At 51.8% G+C, this 18,463-nt stretch overlaps 1 protein-coding gene across 3 annotated transcripts in view; it reads left to right on the top strand.

Moving 5' to 3' along the window:
• The window catches only part of UVRAG (UV radiation resistance associated), a 128,426-nt gene that overhangs the window by 25,377 nt on the left and 84,586 nt on the right, over window positions 1-18,463 (top strand). For 2 of the 3 annotated variants that reach the window (XM_054974801.1, XM_054974803.1), the window contains exons 2-5: window positions 3,545-3,662; window positions 14,420-14,454; window positions 15,866-16,027; window positions 17,600-17,674. In XM_054974801.1, the coding sequence (XP_054830776.1) occupies window positions 3,545-3,662; window positions 14,420-14,454; window positions 15,866-16,027; window positions 17,600-17,674 (390 nt within the window). The remainder of the gene's footprint in view (window positions 1-3,544; window positions 3,663-14,419; window positions 14,455-15,865; window positions 16,028-17,599; window positions 17,675-18,463) is intronic. The other variant, XM_054974802.1, reaches the window with a different exon arrangement.

Raw genomic sequence — 18,463 nt, 5'->3', positions numbered from 1 at the left:
GTTATAAGGCGTTTGTGGACCCAAGTAGCAAAAATGGCCTAATTCTCTACCAGCCTGCTCAAGCAAAAATGAGAAGATTAGCAACTGACAATTTCCATGGGTTCCGAGCCCCTAATAAAGACTGCTAAAGTCTCTTGGTGTGACTCCATGGATGGAGCTGCTGACTCTTGTATTTTATTTTCTTAATCTAGTCAAGACACTCTGGTCCTAAATGTGATGGTGGCAAGACAAAGAGTCTTGTGTGACAACTTCCAGCAGGGCTGGCGCACCCATGGAGGCCAGGTAGGCGGTGGCCTCGGGCGCACGGGCTTTGGAGGGGCACCAGAGGGGGTGTCGGGGGCGGAGGTGCGTGCAGCGAAGCTGGCATGACTGGGATGCAGCTATTGCTGCAGCCAGCCAGCCAGCTCTGTGCTGCTGCCGCCGCTGCCACCACCACACACCCCAGCCAGGCGCAGCCTCTGCGCACCGCCCCAGCAGCAGCTTGAAGCTTCTGTGCTCAGGGCTCCGCGAGTTGCCCAGCCCCCCTGCGGTGCATGATGACATCTGCGATGATGTCATCATGCAGTCCGTGGCGTTGGCGTGCGCGTGCGCACAGAGCATGCGCATGTGCCGCCTCGGGCGCTACAACCTATGGCACCGGCCCTGACTTCCAGAAACTTCGAAGCTATTTGGTCTGTTTTTTTATTGGAAAAATGCAGAAATTTGGGGTAGAATTGAAATACACACAATACTGGAACTTAATGCTAGACTAGTCATGATGGCCACCGCCAAAATGCCGCAAGGGCCTGATGCGGTGCTCTTGGAAAAAAATTGTCCTGAATTTTTCCATTTCTCGGCATTCACATCTCTTGGAGGGCTTCTGCAGTGTGTGTGAACAATTGTGCTTGCGGGCGATGTTCTTTTCTGGGTTATTCAAGTCGTCAGCCAGTTTAATAACCAAGGAACTTCCCATAAATGCCACACGCTGCGAGAGGATTTAGTGTATAATTTTGTAGGCACCAGCCTGTTGCGAAATATAATTGTTGCTCCAAACGGAAGTGTTAAAAAGTGAGTTGCAGTTCTAATTTTGGACTTTAAGATACGATGCTTACAAGAACTTGATTGCAACTGTGAAAAAGTTGTCATATCAAACCAACAAAACCCATTCTAATCTAGCACTAAGAGCATCATAGTGCATTTTGAGTATTGCATATAAAAGAAAAAAAAACATGCTCATGGGAAATCTGATTTGTGCCGCCCATGGGATTTGAGTCCAGTGGCATCTTAGAGATTAAGAAGATTTTTAGAGTATAAGCTTTCAAGAAGCAAAGCTCCCTTCTTCAGATACAGAGAGGAGATCCCTGAGCCTTTATATCCCATTCACCTCCAAATGTCTGTGACTTACAAAGAAAAGCAGCCACCTCTCACTGTTTTCACCCAGCAACTGAAGCCTTTTTTCTTCTGCCTGGTGTTCCCGCATTGATCTCTCCTTCCCACCCTGTTTTAATTGCCGTTTCCTATACTTTCATGTATTTATTTTAGCACTGGTTTAAAATGTTTTTATGATGTAGTTTTTATAACGCTTTGTTTTTAACTGTTAGCCGCCTTGATGGGCCTGATGAGGGCCAAAAGGCAGGGTATAAATTTTCTTGGTCTGGCATACTTACAGAACCGCATCCCTCCCTATGTTCCTCTTCGGCAACTTCACTCATCTGAACAGGGTCTCCTGCAGGTGCCAGCCTGCACATGGACGAAATCAACAGTGGCCCGTACATGGGCTTTCTCTGTGGTGGCCCCTAACTTGTGGAACAGCCTGCCTGAGGAGGTCAGGAGAGCCCCCTCTCTCCTGGCTTTTCCACAAACGATGCCAAACCGAATTATTCAAAAAGACTTTTGCATTGTAGGGAGGGGTGTCAGATGCTCTGCTAATGAGTTGGGGCCCATAGACTTCACCCATAGATTTCCCCACTATGTTGCCTTACGTACTGTTGTTTTAAATATGTGCTCCTATGTCACCCCTAGAATTGCTAATATTCTGTTTCAGCATTTTCTTCAACTCTGTATTGGATTCTTGCTAATGTTATATTTTTGTAAACTTGTGTTTATTTCCCCTGTGGCATTGTTTATGAAACTGTCCTGATACTGACTGTACTAATCTCACACTCTGTAATCCGCTTTGCGTCTCAGTGATAAAGGCGGATCATGAATTAAGTACATACGTACATACATACAGTGTGAACACACAGCTCTGGCCCTTGGCTCTGAAATCCCACATTCATCTGCTGTCACCTGTTTGGGACATCACAGCAGTTAATCCAATGGCAGCTAAGGGCCCAGTGATTTGGCAGGTCTGCTACCCGTTGTGACATTGGAGCAGCTCTGCCATTGGCATCAGGAAAGCCGCCGTGGTGTAATGATTCGAGTATTGGGCTAGAATCTGGGAGACACAGGTTCGAAGCCCCGCTCTTCCACGAAAGCTCTCTGGGTGGCTTTGGGTCAGTCACACAATCAGGGTTATGGTGAGGATAAAATGGAGAATGTTGTAAGACATTTTGGGTCCTCATTGGGACAAAAGTGGGGGGCAAAGGAAGTAAAATAAATATCGAGAGAAACTGAGCAGATGGAAGATGACGGTATTTTATGGAGGAAACAGAAATAGAGGTGGATGTACTGATGACGAGCCTTTTGTATGACGTTGCTTACAAAAAGAAAATGCGGAATGTCTCCCCCCCCCCCATTGTTTGTTCTAGTGTGTCGAGCAATGGATAGTAAGGAAAAGGGAAGTTGGCAGCAGGGCAGCATTATGTACCATTTCATACCTAAGAACTGCAGGCGTTTTCCCCCTAGCTGGGGCTCGATGAGATTGATGATAGCTGTTACATAGGTTCCTTGCCCATTCTCTGAAGAAGCTGAAGCAGACCATAAGTTTCCAAACAAACACTGCAAACTGACTCCACACCAAAAGGAGATGTTTACATTTACTAGCAAAGGAATGTTTGGGTTGCCTCCACGCTAATTGCATCCTGTCCCCTTGTGATATATGTCCCCTTCTTTCCCTCGCTCCCCTCCTCTTCTGTATGTGGCCAGTTTGTACCATGCATCTGACGAAGAGAACTTGATTCTCGAAAGCTTATGCTACAATAAAATAAAATTGGTTAGTCTTAAAGGTGCTACTGGACTCTTTTTGATTTTGCTACTACAGACTAACACGGCTAACTCCTCTGGATCTATGACCATAAGTTCTTCAGTACTCTCTCCTTCCCCCCTTCCACGTTTTCCTCAACGGTCCTGCGAGACAGATCAGGTTGAGAGAGTGTGGCTGGCTGGGGCCACCCAGTGTTTAGTAGAGTGGTGGATTTGGGCAAGGAATACTATCTACTATACCACAACAGAAAAGGAAGGCTCAGGTTATTCCCTTGTAGGCCTTGTTTGTATCCCCTTCACGATTCTCGAATCCTTTTCAGCTTGACCCCTGGTGTGTCTTTCTGGCAGACAAGCAAAGTCTGACTATAACGTTACTCTTGGCAATGCTGGCTACCCCAATAATGCTTGTTTTTCTTTGCAGCGGCGTCTTCGTCACCTGCGGAACATTGCGGCACGGAACATTGCTAATAGGAATGGCTTTCGTCTCTTGGATACTTACTTCACTCTTCACTTGTGCGATAATACAAAGATCTGTAAAGGTAGACAAGCTATTGCCCTCATTTCTTTTTCCTTCCCTCAGTCTGCTTGTCTTACACGGTCAATGCAAAGTTACTTGAATTTAATGAAAATACTCACTACTTTTTCACTAAACAATGTACTATGGAGCATAATAACGAGCAATATAAAAACACAATACACAACGCAAAACCCACATGCCATTTATGCACCTAATCCAACGCATTTCTATTAGCAACACAACAGACCACCGGTAGCTAAAACCACCATCAAGTGCTGTTAAAAAGTATTTAGGTATCAGTTACTGAAAGCGAGTAATAACAATTAACTGCTGCTAAGTCGCAGCTAATTCATGGCAACCCCTCACTGGCTTTTCAAGGCAAGAGATGAGCAGAGAGGTAGTTTGCCACTGCCTTCCTCTTCATAGCAACCCAGGTCTTCCTCGGTGAACTGAAACCAAAATGTCTTTCAGAGTGATGTTACCTAGGTGAAAGCACCAGTGCTGTGAGACCAGAATGAGGGGAAGTCACTAAAAAGGCCCTGTCCTTCTTGGACACCAACTTTTCCTACAAAATTTTGGGAATATGAAGAAGATGATTGCAGTGTCGCTTGTCATAACGTCGCCGTGTCGCTTGCTCTCATTAAGAATCTTGCAGGATGTTCCCGTGTCGCTAGGGACCTGAAGCTTTAAGCTGGAACCACGTACTGTAGAAAATGTAAGTCTGTTGTCCAAAGGAGCAGCCAACCCCATGCTGGGTCCCATGCTAAGTACTGGAACTCCCCAGAAACGCCTGAAATAAGACAGTGTTATGTGATATGAAGGGAAATGACAATCATGGGTAAAATCTCATCATGTATCTATGTTAAGAACGGGCGACGAAGTAATGGCTATGCAGGCTTATACTACGTAGGAATTGGATGGTCTAGCTGTTTTACTGCTGCAGACTCACAGGGCAAACTCCCTTGAAGCCTCACCCAAGCCAACTGGCCCCAAAAGGACACCAAAAGGAGATGTTTACATTTACTAGCAAAGGAATGTTTTGGTTGCACCCTCCCTCTCTCCCCCCCCCCCCCAGCATCTTCTCTCTCCTCCCCTCCTCTTCTATATTTGACCAGTTTCTGTACCATGCATCTGACGAAGAGAACTTGATTCTCGAAAGCTTATGCTACAATAAAATTGGTTAGTCTTAAAGGTGCTACTGGACTCTTTTTGAAGTAACGGAAGCCCTCTTACAGCTTGATTGCTCTCCAGCTGCTGTAGCTATAGCTGTAAAAGGCTCTGCATCAACAGGACGTCTGTTCAGCTTAAGATGCCTTCAGACATCTTAAGACTTCTGTGCTCTGCCTCTCATACGCAATGCTAAGTGGACAAAAGTTCATCACGTTGTACACAGCTCTAATGCCCAGTGTAAGGAATTTATGCTGTGCTCCCTCCCTGCCTCTGACCTGTCCCTGTCCGGGTACAATCTATTTTAATGTTTTCTTAAGGTGCTTATCTCCATAGTAACTAATCCTCGAACAAGTTAAGAACACCAGATATGACCTTGGGGCCCAGTTTGTGACTGCTGCTCTGCATGTCAGGGGTTGGAGGCTGAGTGTTGGCTGCTTCTTGCACCAGCTCTCAGACCAAGTAATTGAAATATATGTCCCCAGGGTCAGGAAGATCTCATCCCAGTGTCTTGTTTTTAAATCCAGAGTTTCCTACGCTGTGTTTTTTTTTCAGATGCCCGGTGTGGGGGAACCACTTTTTCAAAGTTTTCAGTGGCTTGGGCAGTCACTTAGAGGGTTCAGGAACATCAGAGATCAGCCTTCTGGAGCAGTTGCTTACTCACAGTACTTACAAAATAAGCTGCTCGTGACTTCTCTTGATGGCTTTATAAGAACAGGATTTCCTTGTTTCAAAAAAGCGATCAGTACATGTACCTAGCCAGACATGCTCGTACTCTGCACTGGAAGCCTCCAGTTTCTGCACAACCTTGCGCTGAGAAGAAATAGGATGAGAGGGTGCATATCTTGCACAGAGGTGCTTGGCTTGCCTGCTGAGACTTTTGCAGAGTTCTGGGCTTTTTCTCAAGGCCTGCATTCAGGCATACCTACAGGCTATGGACTGACAAGCTGCGATTGGATCAAATCTCAGTTTGTGGTGATGTCTGAATCCAGGTAGCTTCACATCTTAAGGCATGTTAGTTTGGCGTTAAACCAAGGTTTCAAGCCAGAGTCCACAGCCGGTTTGCAGCTCACAGCTTGTACGAGTTGTGGCGTGTTCAAATGTCTGAATTTATAAACCACAGTTTGTGGTTTATTGAGTACCCTAGTTTGTGGTTTGTTGAGTACCATTAACCCTTGCTGCTGCCCTGTTCCAGAATCAGCCAATAGGGAAGATATCCTGCCTGCAGGAGGTGGTGGAGAGGAGTCAAGAAGCAACCTGGGATTTATGCTTGTATGGAGTTTTGTTATTTATGCAGGATAGACTAAGCAGTTGCTTCAGGAGGGTAGCTGTGTCTGCGATTGAAGAGCAAGATTCTAGTCCAGTAGCACCTTAAAGTCCAACAGGATTTCCAGAGTAGAAGTTTTTGAGAGTCAAAGCTCCCTTCATCAGGTACAAGTAGGAATTGAGATCCCTGAGCCCTTATATCCCAGTCAGAAGGTATGAGGGGTATTGCAGAGAAGGGAGTCAGGATACAAAGGTACACTGCAAAATGTAACCAGTTGGATTAGAGCAGGGAAGAAGTGCTTGGGGGTAGGAAATATGGAAAATTAGCATCAGTAGTGAGAGAAAACCGTGATGTTTGAAATGCAACTCAAGAGTCATACGTTGATTCAGTGTGATGAGATTTGGGTTGGGGAAATGGGCATTCAAATAACATCTTGACCATGGACTCACTTTGGCAAGTCCTGGTTTCATCCTTTCCCCCACTTACACAAAAGGCAAGGTGTTAAACGATTGAGGATTTCTTAGTTCTTAGTAGCTAAGGTATTTTTAGCTACAAGAGGCTGGCTGAAATGGAGGAACATAAGATTTGTCAGAGGCACACCCTCCCTGCAGGACTGCAGCCAGCCATTGTCCTGCAGTGACTTCTAAAATTACAGTTGAGTAGACTGAAGCCACCAGTGCCGCCAACTCCCCATATTACTTTTACTCGGCACTTGCCTCGCTGTTACCGCCTATGGCCGATAGGGAGAGGAGCATGGAGGGAGCGCGCGTCAAACACAGACACACAAACACCTGGCTGGGTAGAAAACGGCCACAACTTTATTAACATGACAATAGCTACATAACAACAGTAACAGGAGTATTGGCGCAGCATGTGGATCGGATCCTCAGAATCGCATCGGCTGACCCGCCTGCCAGCCGATGACCCCCCGCCCCCCCAGCGCCCGGCTGAGGGGGGGAACAAGGAGTGGCATTGTAAAAGGGGGGTTGTCACCTGGTGTACACCCTTGGTGATCCCCCTGCCACCTGGGAGGGAGAATGCCCCGGCAGCCCCCGAGCTGGGCGTGCCCTCATAGCTCCCTCCCAAGATTCCTTATGGGAATCCCCTTCCTGGGGAGCCTGCGACCGAGGGCCCGGCTCCCCATCAAATGGGATCCGATCCAATGCCCAACCGCCTAAAAGCTGTGACAAACCAAGCAAGAACAGGGAGAGGTGGGTGGGACTCTGAACGCCGAGGCGAAGTGGGCGGGGGCGGGTCCGGCAGCCGCTTAAGTACCCGGCTGCCGGACCTTGGAGTAGACTGCCGCCGGGCTCCGCAGCCAGCCCCCGCCCCCCCAACGGCTCAGCTCCGGGCCACCGTGATTGGCTGGCCCGGGGTTTGAACTGATTGGTCGCTGGCTCGCCCGGGGCATGCCGGGCGAGCCAGCGAGCAAGCGGCCGCGCGGTCCCCGCTCCTCCGCCCGCCGGCGGCAACCGACGGCCCAGGTAAGTCTGGGCCTCCCATTTACCGCCTATGGCCGATAGGGAGAGGAGCATGGAGGGAGCGCGCGTCAAACACAGACACACAAACACCTGGCTGGGTAGAAAACGGCCACAACTTTATTAACATGACAATAGCTACATAACAACAGTAACAGGAGTATTGGCGCAGCATGTGGATCGGATCCTCAGAATCGCATCGGCTGACCCGCCTGCCAGCCGATGACCCCCCGCCCCCCCAGCGCCCGGCTGAGGGGGGGAACAAGGAGTGGCATTGTAAAAGGGGGGTTGTCACCTGGTGTACACCCTTGGTGATCCCCCTGCCACCTGGGAGGGAGAATGCCCCGGCAGCCCCCGAGCTGGGCGTGCCCTCATAGCTCCCTCCCAAGATTCCTTATGGGAATCCCCTTCCTGGGGAGCCTGCGACCGAGGGCCCGGCTCCCCATCAAATGGGATCCGATCCAATGCCCAACCGCCACAAGAGCCACAAGTGGCTCCCGCCAACACTCCTACCCCTGTAGCCATTCCAGCAGGGCATCCCGCAGGTCCTGCAGCCAGATGTCGTTGCCCCAGCTAGAGAGGTGGACCCCGTCCGGACGAAACAGGGGGGGCACGCGATGTGAAATGTCCCAGTGCGTGATCAGGGAGCCCCCGATCGCCGTGACGTGCCGGCCCATGGCATGTGCCAGCTTCTGCCGGATGGTTTCCACCTTCTTGGGGCAGTGAGCCCCTCGCCAAGAGCATCTCTGGAGTAAGTCCGACCACAGGATGAAGGTCCGAGGAAAGAGTCCCCGAAGGTTTTCCAGGTCAGCGCACATGGCCCGCTTCAATTCAGGTCCTACCCGCTTGCCGAGATCGTTCTCGCCCAGCTGTATGACCAGGACATCTGGCGGGCCCGACCGGCGCGCTTGCCGCTGCAGCATAGGGACCAGGGCCTCCCAGAGCATGCCCCGCACTCCGAGCCACTGGAGGCAGAAGTGTTCTGTGAGCCCCAGGTGTCTTCCCCAGCCAGATGACTCCGCGTACTTCCCGGCCCAGTGCACGATGCTGTGCCCGCAGATCCACACCGTCCTCTTCCGCCCTGCTAAGGAAAGCGTACGAACAACCATTAGTGACCAACACCACTCCTGGGGCGGATATAAGTCCGGAATGCCTGGGAGCGCCACCGGCCAATTGCCTTTATGGCCCCGGCCGACAAGCCGCGCCCATGTGCTTCGGTGGCCGCGCCGATGCGAAAAGAATGCGTGCCGAACTCGCGGGGGGGGGAAACCTGAGGCCTGAAGGCAGGAGCGCAAGACAGCCGCGAACTGGTAGCGGGTGAGGGGCGAGAGGTCCTTGTGCAAGAGGAATGGCCCGCGGAGGTCGGGGCGCAGCCCCATGTAAGCCTCCACCGCCCTGACCGGGCACAGGGCCCGGTTGCTGGAGGGGCGCAGAGTGACCGTGTGTCCCCTCCCTCGCTGGTCCGTCTTGGAGCGACGCAAGGTGATAGAGACGCCCAGGGGGGACCACGCGATATCGCTGTCCCGGAGGGCGCGAGCCCCAGTGTCCGCCCGGGAGCCCGCCACCAGTTCGCCGACCCGAAAGGCACCGAAGAAGGCTAGGGAGAAGGCTGTGCGGAAAAGCTGGGCCTCAAAGGAGGACCAACAGAGGGAGGGAACCACCCGGAGGATCCCCCCCAGCATGGCCACGGTGATGGGGCGCCTGTGGTCCGGCGGCGGAGGAGCCAACCGCGTCCAGCCTTCCAGCGCCTTGCGCACCAGGAAGCCACCACAGGGGTCTGGGGAACCGGCCGCCCTGCTGAAAAAGGTAATTGCTGCAAGATCCCCCCTCATGGTCCTGGTGGACCGGCCCAGCTGCCGGAGGTGAACCAGATACCGCAACACCATGTCCTGCGTAGCCGGCCAGGCCGCCCGATCCCCACTGCCCTCGGTGAAGGATTGGAATCTGGAAGCCGCCGCGGTGTAGGCCCGGAGGGTGGCAGGCGCCACCGCGCACAGTACTCCCTGTGCTATGTGCTCCCTCCAATCTGCCATAGCTCCTCCGGGAATGGGTCGGGCACGCGACGAGCCTCCGGTGCCAGCGCGAAGAATCTCTCCATCTGGAAGCGAGATAGCGCGTCCGCCAGGTCGTTATCAACCCCTGCTATGTGTCGGGCAGAGAAGGTGATGTTATATTCGAGACAGCACAAAACAAAACGGTGGACCAAGCGCATGACCCGCTCAGAGCGAGAAGACTGGCGGCAGATCACCTTTACAGTTGCCATGTTGTCGCACCAGAAAGTAACCCGCTTGTCCCGCAGGAGCCCCCCCCATATGAATACGGCTACCAGGATGGGAAAAAATTCCAGGAAGGTGAGATCCCGCAGAATACCCGCCCCCGCCCATGAGTCCGGCCAACGCTGGGCGCACCAGCGCCCCTGGAAATACACCCCGAACCCCAGGCTGCCGGCTGCATCGGAGTGGACCTGTAGGCCCGACCCCAAGTCCAGAGGGGCCTGCCAGAGGGAAACCCCATTGAACTTGCCTAAGAACTCCAGCCAAACCCGCAAATCCGCTCTGAGGCCGGCGGTCACCCGTATGCGATGGTGAGGGGCAGTCACACCCCGGCAGGCCTGAGTGAGGCGGGCACAAAAGGCCCGCCCCGGTGAAACCACCTTACAGGCGAAGTTGAGGTGACCGATGATGGATTGAAGCTCCCTCAACGTGCACTTCGAGCGGGGCAAGACACTGGTGATCAGTTCCCGGAGGCGAGCGAGCTTATCCCCAGGGAGCCGTGACAGTCCGGCCTCCGAGTCCAGCTCGATCCCCAAGTAGGTGAGCCGAGAGGCCGGTCCTTCGGTCTTTTCCTGCGCCAGGGGGACCCCCAGCTCGGCGGCCAAGGCCTGGAAGGCGCCAAGCTGGGTGGCGCAACGCGCGCTGTTGGGCGGAGCCATGATGAGGAAGTCATCCAGATAATGCGTAATGAATGGAGACCCCATGCGGTCCTTGGCCGCCCATTCGAGAAAGGTACTAAAGGCCTCGAAGGCCACGCAGGCTACTGAGCATCCCATGGGCATGGCCTTGTCCACGTACCATTGGTCTTGGAACTTAAATCCCAGGAGGCAATGATCTCGCGGGTGAACTGGCAGCAGCCGGAAAGCCGACTGAACGTCACACTTGGCCATGAGGGCCCCCCGCCCGCAAGCCCTGACCAGGCGAACCGCGTGGTCGAATGATGAGTACCTGACCGCACATAATTCCGGAGGAATGGCTTCGTTGACCGACGACCCTTTGGGGTATGACAGATGGTGAATAAGCCGAAACTCCCCTGGGGTTTTCTTGGGGACGACCCCCAGGGGGGAAACCCTCAGGTTGGGTAAAGGGGGGCTGGAGAAGGGGCCAGCTACCCGGCCGGCTGCAACCTCCTTGGCGATCTTGGCCGCCACCACCCCGGGGAGCTCCCTGGCGGATTTTAGATTCCCCGAGGAGGACGCCACCCGCGGCCCATTGTAAGGGATGCGGAAGCCCAACGAGAACCCCTCCCGTAAGTACTTGGCTGCCTCCCTGTTGGGGTAGCGAGCCAGCAAGGGGAGTAACGCGCGGAGGCGGACGGGCGACTGGGCAAGCCCCAGCCCCCCCGAGAGGACACTAATTGCTATTGGCGGGCTGGGTGGCGGATGCGGCCGGTCCCCCGTCCTTACGGGAATTATTGGAGGACCGGCCCCCACGAAAGGGGTGTGAGGGAGTCCCTCCCCTCGGGCAGGATGGGCGGGAGTGGGGGCCTCCACAAGCATCGCAGTTGTGCTCAAAGCGGCACTTAGAGCGTTGGCATTTCCCTTGATTGTACTCCCAGCACAGGCCCCGCGCTTTGTCCCTGCGCGGCTGCCACCGGCCCCCCCGTGGGGTGTCACCCTTCCCCTTCATGTGCGGGCCTACCAGCCAGAGCCAGAGCTTCTGGCTAATGAGATCCCAGCGGGCCCTTGGGTTGTGTGAGGCCCTCTTGCGGAAGGCCTCATCATAATCCATGGCCGCAGATTCCCCGGCCAAGGCCCGAGCCCGTAGGACATTCCCTAAGTGATTGGTCAGGTGCCAACCCCGCTCCGGGTAGGCGGCCTGGATGACCCCCATGTAAACCGTGAATCCCTCGAGCCAGTTCGCAAACGTCCGCTCAGCAACCTCCTTCCTGCCCCCCTTTTTTTCCCGCCTGGAAGGGGGGGCGCACCTCCCATCCTCTGCCTCTGGGCGGAGTAGGGCTAGGACGTCTATGTAGTAGCCGTCCAATATACGTTCCCTGACCCTGCGTGCCAAATGAATCCCCGGGGGGTCCTCGTTGTCTGTGAAGGGGGACGCCCGGGGCGGGGGTTCCGCGGGGGCCCAGACCTCCGTGGGGTCACCCTCCCTCGGACGGGGCCTATCCCTCCTCCGCTGGGCCCAGCCTGGGAGGCTGGGGACCCCGGCTGCCACCCCCCAGTAGTCATCCCCAGAAGCCCCGTCGTCTGAGGAAGAAGACTCACCTGATGTCCAATCGCTGTCTGACTCATGCTGGTGGCGCCGGTCCTTCTTACGCGATTTCCTCTTTCTTTTGGCAGGCCTGCGGCGGTCCCCGCTGTTGCTGCTCTCAGAGCTGGAGGGAGAGTGAGCCCCTTTCCTGCGGGAGACACCGCGGCCCCTCTTTGCTTTCCTCCGCGTCCCGCGTTGGGGGACCTCGACGGGGTCTGGGGCAGCCTGCACTGCCCCCGCCCCGGAGTTCCCCAGGCACTCAACCCGCGCCGTAAGGCGTTCCAAAGCCCGGGAGATGTCCAGCAGAGCGCTGGGGCTGGCCTCCCCTGCGGGCTGCCGAGGCCCACCCCTCCCCGCTGACCGGGCCCGAGGCCCTCTGGCCGAGGCCCCTTCTGAACTGTTGGCCTGCTTCCCCCTGGGTGTGGTCCCCTGTTTGTTCTGGCCGTCCGCTGCTGTCCCCCTGCCCGTGGCTGCCCTCCTCCTGGCCGAGGGAGGAGTGGCTGTCGAGGGCCTGCTGCCAGCCGTCTGCCCCCCCGCAGCACTGGGCTTGCTTCCCGTGGCACCCCCCCGCCCCCGAGGGGGCTTGCCGGGGGGCCCCTTTGCTTTGTTACCCGCCCCCGAGCGAGAGACGCGAGCACGTGGCCCGCTCCCCCCAGAGGAGCCCTTCCTGTTCGGTGCCATGGCCCCGCCCCCCGCTTGCTCCGCAATGCCGCGACACGGGGTCGGGTTTTGAGGCTCCCGGGCAAGGGCCGAGCTTCTCCCCGCCCAAGGGTTACTGCCGCGCTGGGGCCGCTTGGCCAGCCGCCCGCTAGTATCCCTCGCCGGTCCTGCCTCTTCGCGGCGCCTCCGCTTCTGCCGGGCCGGCAGGCCTGGGTGCCGGATCTCGGAGGGCTCAGCTAAACCCTTCGCCGATCCGCCCTGCCTCGCCGTGCCCGGGCTTCGTCGTCCCTTCGCTCCGCTGCTTCAGGGTCTTCGCTCCTCGGTCTTCGCCCTCTCCGTTGCTGAGCCGCGCCGCGCCGCGTCGTCCGCTCCCTCTGAACGCCGAGGCGAAGTGGGCGGGGGCGGGTCCGGCAGCCGCTTAAGTACCCGGCTGCCGGACCTTGGAGTAGACTGCCGCCGGGCTCCGCAGCCAGCCCCCGCCCCCCCAACGGCTCAGCTCCGGGCCACCGTGATTGGCTGGCCCGGGGTTTGAACTGATTGGTCGCTGGCTCGCCCGGGGCATGCCGGGCGAGCCAGCGAGCAAGCGGCCGCGCGGTCCCCGCTCCTCCGCCCGCCGGCGGCAACCGACGGCCCAGGTAAGTCTGGGCCTCCCATTTATCATTTATCGAGCCCCTGTGTTGTCACAATAGGGTGAGTTTATTGAAATTCTTAAATTGTTCCCAGTAAGCCCAGAAAGCGCTGCCCTGTTATGCGATTCTTCTTGCACGGCGGAAGGCAGCAACAACTCAAAGAATCCATTGCAAATTTGGGCAGAGGCTTTGGAAGCTGTGGAAGGCTTAATTTCTTTGTTGCCACAGTGGCCACTTTTGACAACTGTTAACTTGTCCTGTTCCTAAGAGCTTCAAGCAAGTCACAATGTCTTGTCGTTTTTCATCAGTCCTCGCAGAAACTGCTGTTCCTATTGTAGTGGAGAAGAGCAAGAGCCCAGTGGCACCTGTAAGATTAACAAAATTTGTGGTAGGCTATGAGCTTTTGTGAGCCACAGCTCGCTTCTTCAGATACCCAGCCATTGGGTATCTGTTCCTATTGTACGGGTAGAAAACGGAGATCTCAGTTCCTTGAAACTCCGAGGAATTCTGTCAAGCAGCTGATGACGGGCACCAGTCTTATTTACTTATTTAAAGTATTTTTATACTTTTCCTCTCACACTGGAGACTCAAAGCAATTTACAGTTAATAACATAAAATAGAACACATTTATACCTCAATTAAACTCAAAGCAGGTAATGAGCTACAGGGATGTTCCAAGATGATGGCAGTTCAGCCTGTGAGCCGAAGCCAAAGAGCCCTGTGGCTTGCAATTCCAACCGCACCCAGGTTTTAAACCATCTTCAGAAAAGAAAGGGCTTCTTCAGTTGACTTTGATGTTCCTAATCCTTTTCTCCATGTGAGGCTGTGGGGGGCGGGGGGGATATTTTGCTGATTTCCAAAACAGATTACTTTTTATAAAGATTATTTGTGACTCTTTTGAGCTGAATCCTACTCAATCTAGTTTGCTAGTATGAAAGACACTGTTTTTTAAAATGATGATCTTTTGTACAAACGCAAGAGCTCCCCCCACCCCTCCTGCCGCCTCTCCAGGGCATAACAATCCATGTTCACATCTCTGCTGGGTTTCTCCCAATCTTGGCAGGCTTGCCTCTAATGTTCCTTAATTTTCTTTCTTTTAGAATTCTATAAGAGTGAAGTAATAAAGAACTCTCTGGTAAGTTCCCTTCATTGTCAGCTGCAACAATAACTGCTTCTTCATTCCCTCCCCCACCCCCCGATCGTAATGATATTTGGCTGGAACGTTTTGGAGTGTATCTTTCTACTTCTGTTTAGCTTGACTTGGCAAGCTGTGTCTGCTAAAGCTGAAAGCGGCTAGAGACCGACAATAGATTTTGAAGGTGGAAAGGAGAGGGCCTTGGTTCCCATGTTGTGTACATTTGTATCCCCCCCCCTTTCTTTTACCAAACAGTTTTGAAATACTGCAAATGCCTGCAAAACTTTTTATTAAACGAGCAAAGGTAGGGTGAGCATGCAGCCCTCAAGCTGTGGTACGCTGTCAAACTTCATTCAGGTCTCCAGTGGGGGGAAAAAAATGTCTTTCATTTCGTCTCTACAGGAGGTTTCCTTCTTTAAAGTTTGCAGTGTCTTGTGTGCACGTGCAAGAAAACTTCTTACTGGTTTGTTGTCCAGTTCCACACATTAAGACTGGATATCCAGCAGATTCCTAGACTAGATTTTTCTTGCAATCCTCCCGGGGTGGCGGACCCACAATTTTTCTGTCTTATTTGTTTCATTCTTTTCTATGGAGAGCTTTCCAGTACGAACATGCGGCTCTACCTTAGCATCAGGTTAGATGGATCAATAGTGGGGGGAAAATAGAGGGGTCAAGTTACAAGCTAAAATGTAAAATATATTCCAAGAAGGTATTTATTATGAATGTGCACAAAATGTAGGTTAAAAACAAGTTTAAAACATAAGGTCTGAATGGCAGGCTGTATGCATATGTTAAAAATTGCTAAAATGTTCTCCATCCACAGATGATGATACAGTCCAGTGACCAACAGAAAGACGGACCATACATGTTTCGGCCCTAAGCCCTTCCTCAGTGGTCATTTGTACAATATTTACAGTCGAACATACCCATACATTCAGATGGATTAATAACCTGTTGATGGTATACTGCAAAGTTCCATGTCAGGAGCTTCCAGCATGGGTTTTTATTAACTCAAGAGAATCACAATTGCAGCATGTAATGTATAGAGGGCCTTAAGCTTTCCTTGCCAATGTCAGTTTCCTGATCTATGATGGCCCCCGAACTACTGTGTGCCCTGTTGGAAAAAGTTAGGTGTAGAAGTTATATATGCAACAAGTGCAGTGTATCCGGCGAAGTACATCCCTCATCTTCCCACCTCCTGGCTTTGTTTGCATTAACATCGTCGGTAGTAAACGTTACGGTGTTTTAGCATTTGGGCCAAAACAGTTGCCTGTCTCTGACTTTGCTGACGAATGTTTCTAAATTCTAAAGCAATAATCTAAATTGGCATAAAGTAGCTTCATGCAAGCTTAGGTAAGATGATTCTGAATTAGTGTAATGAGGCCGGCCGTCTTTTGTTTTTCATCAACAGAATCCAACATGGCGAAGTCTTGACTTCGGTTTAATGCCTGATCGCCTTGATACATCCGTATCTTGCTTTGTTGTGAGGATATGGGGTGGCAAGAAAGACGCTTACCAGCTGCTGATTGAGTGGAAAGTCAATCTCGATGGACTCAAATATTTGGGCCAGCAGGTAAAATACAAGTATGCTGCCACTTCAACCTTATATTGGATAGTTGACAGTACGTTCAACAAAATACCTGTTTTACTGTGACTAGCTTAGCAGATTTCCTCTAAAGACTGATGTATAAAGTTAGTAAATGCTGGGTGGAATTGTGATGTGACATTACTAATTTACTTCTCCTTTGGAGAATTGAACTTGGCCGTCTAACTGCCAGTGAGCAGTCCTGTTTATTGTCAGAATCTGACTTTTTATCACGTTCTGAGTTTGAGCTGTGTTTAATCTGTTGCACCAGAAAAGCTGAGGAGAGTTGCTACGCTTTCTTTAAAGTAATGTTTCTCAGCCTTTTTGGTGTGGTGACCTTCAAGTCCAAATTTACTTGCTGTGGTGATCCACTTAAAAAAAACAACAACCAGCATGCACAAATCAGCCGTGAACCCACTTTTTACAGGTTTTGTGGCTCTCTTTTGGGTAGGAGCCCACAGGTTGGGAAACTCCGCTTTAAAAGTTGACAAATTGTTTGAAAGTAAGAATTAGAGATGGGCACAAACTGGGAAAAAAACTAACCGTGCGGTTCGTGGTTTGTCAGGTTTCACAAACCATGAACTTTCATGAACCTTCCCCAGTTCACGAACCGGTTTATCTGGTTCATGAAAACAGCACTTCCGGGACAGCAGAAGGTCACTTCCGGGACAGCAGAAGGTCTGCAGAAAGCCCATTCCCTGTTGCCTAGGAAACTGATTGATTGGTGCCAGGCTGTCTGCAGTGACGAACCAGAAAACGAACCAAACAAACCAGCCTAAAGTTCGTGGCAGTTCGTCAGAAATGGGCTCTGATGAACCGTTGGTTCGCAAACCACAAGCCGGCTCGGTTCGTGCTAAACTTTGGGTCGTATTTCAGTTTGTGCCCATCTCTAGTAAGGATCACTCCTTCCAGCTTGTCCCATCTAAATGACATTTTCTTCTGTTTAAGCTTTTCAGTTAAAAATACATAGTCTCTTCGCTACCTCTTCGCTACCTCAGAATTTAAAAGGATGACCTCTGCTTACTGTATTCTCAATTTCTTCTTGTAATGTTGTAAAACTTGGTCTCTCATAGACTTTTGGACAAAATGCACTATAATTGTGACATGTGCTTTGATGGGTTAAAGCCCCTTTCAACAGATGTAATTATGCCAGGATATTCTTGTTTTTAATTGCCACGAGTTTTTGTTCTGTACATAGCTCTGGAAACGGTTGTTTGCAGCTGCATTCCTTGTCCCTTTCCTGTCTTCCACTGTTTGGACAACGATCCAGAGGAGTTAGCCGTGTTAGTCTGTAGTAGCAAAATCAAAAAGAGTCCAGAAGCACCTTTAAGACTAACCAACTTTATTGTAGCATAAGCTTTCGGCTACAATAAAGTTGGTTAGTCTTAAAGGTGCTACTGGACTCTTTTTGATTTTGGACAACGTTGAACTTAAATAACAGAAGGGTGTTAGAAAAATGATTATGCCTACAGTGAGTTTTACAATAAGTATTAGAAAAACTAGAAAGAAAATGGAGTTCGAATACGTTGACTGAATCTGATGGTGTGGTTTTCATTGCAGATTCATGCTCGTAGTCCAAATGAAATCATTTTTGGGCTGAACGACGGTTACTACGGAGCCTCCTATGAACAAAAGGTAGGGGTATACAGTGAACCTTTTTAGTTTAGGCTGGTGGCTAGATTTAATCCATGGATCATGCAATGCGTGGCTTCTATTATGGTTTTTTTAAATGAAGAGCATTAAAGTGCCGTATGTTGAAGGATTGTGGCCTTTCCTCCTTGAGATGCAGTCCAAAGGCTATTGCAGTACATTGTATATATGGCAGCTTTGAAAGGTCAAGCCAGATCGGTTGATTTGTTTTGCTATGGCGATGCTGTCCTCCAGTCCAAAGGAGCCTTCTCCCCTGATGCAGGTGACATTTTGGCCAGAGCTCTTGGCGTCAACAGGAGGCTCATTGCGCTAGAGGAAATAGCCACCGTCAGAAGAACAGCTCCTTGGAATCCGTTCCATCATTTGGTAGCGTTTAGCTGCTGGAAGGACACAGGCTGCAGCAGTTCTCCTATCATCTCGCTCCAGACAAACAAAACTTTTCCTGGCTGTTCTTGGCTAACAACAAATTTAGTGAAGGACTGTTCTGCAGGTGCACGAGCTCTAATTTGGCGCCAGTGGGCTTTAAAAAAAGGGGAATTCTGAGTATGTGTTGAGGTTTTTGAGGGATGCATACCTAGAAGCCAAGCCTCTATTAAAACCAGGGATGGATGGCAGCTGTGTGAAACGGGATGCTGGACTAGACGGACCACTGGTCTAATCCAGCAAGGCTCTTCTTAGGTTCTTATGTCTGCTGTTTGGCCTATGAGATGCCATTCCTACAAATACAGTGACATTGTGGGTTATTTGCTGCCTTTTAGGCCTCTGATTGAATAT

The sequence above is a fragment of the Eublepharis macularius genome, chromosome 3 (genome assembly GCF_028583425.1).
Source record: "Eublepharis macularius isolate TG4126 chromosome 3, MPM_Emac_v1.0, whole genome shotgun sequence".
NCBI lineage: Eukaryota > Metazoa > Chordata > Lepidosauria > Squamata > Eublepharidae > Eublepharis > Eublepharis macularius.
This window is presented reverse-complemented; position numbering and strand designations above follow the sequence as displayed.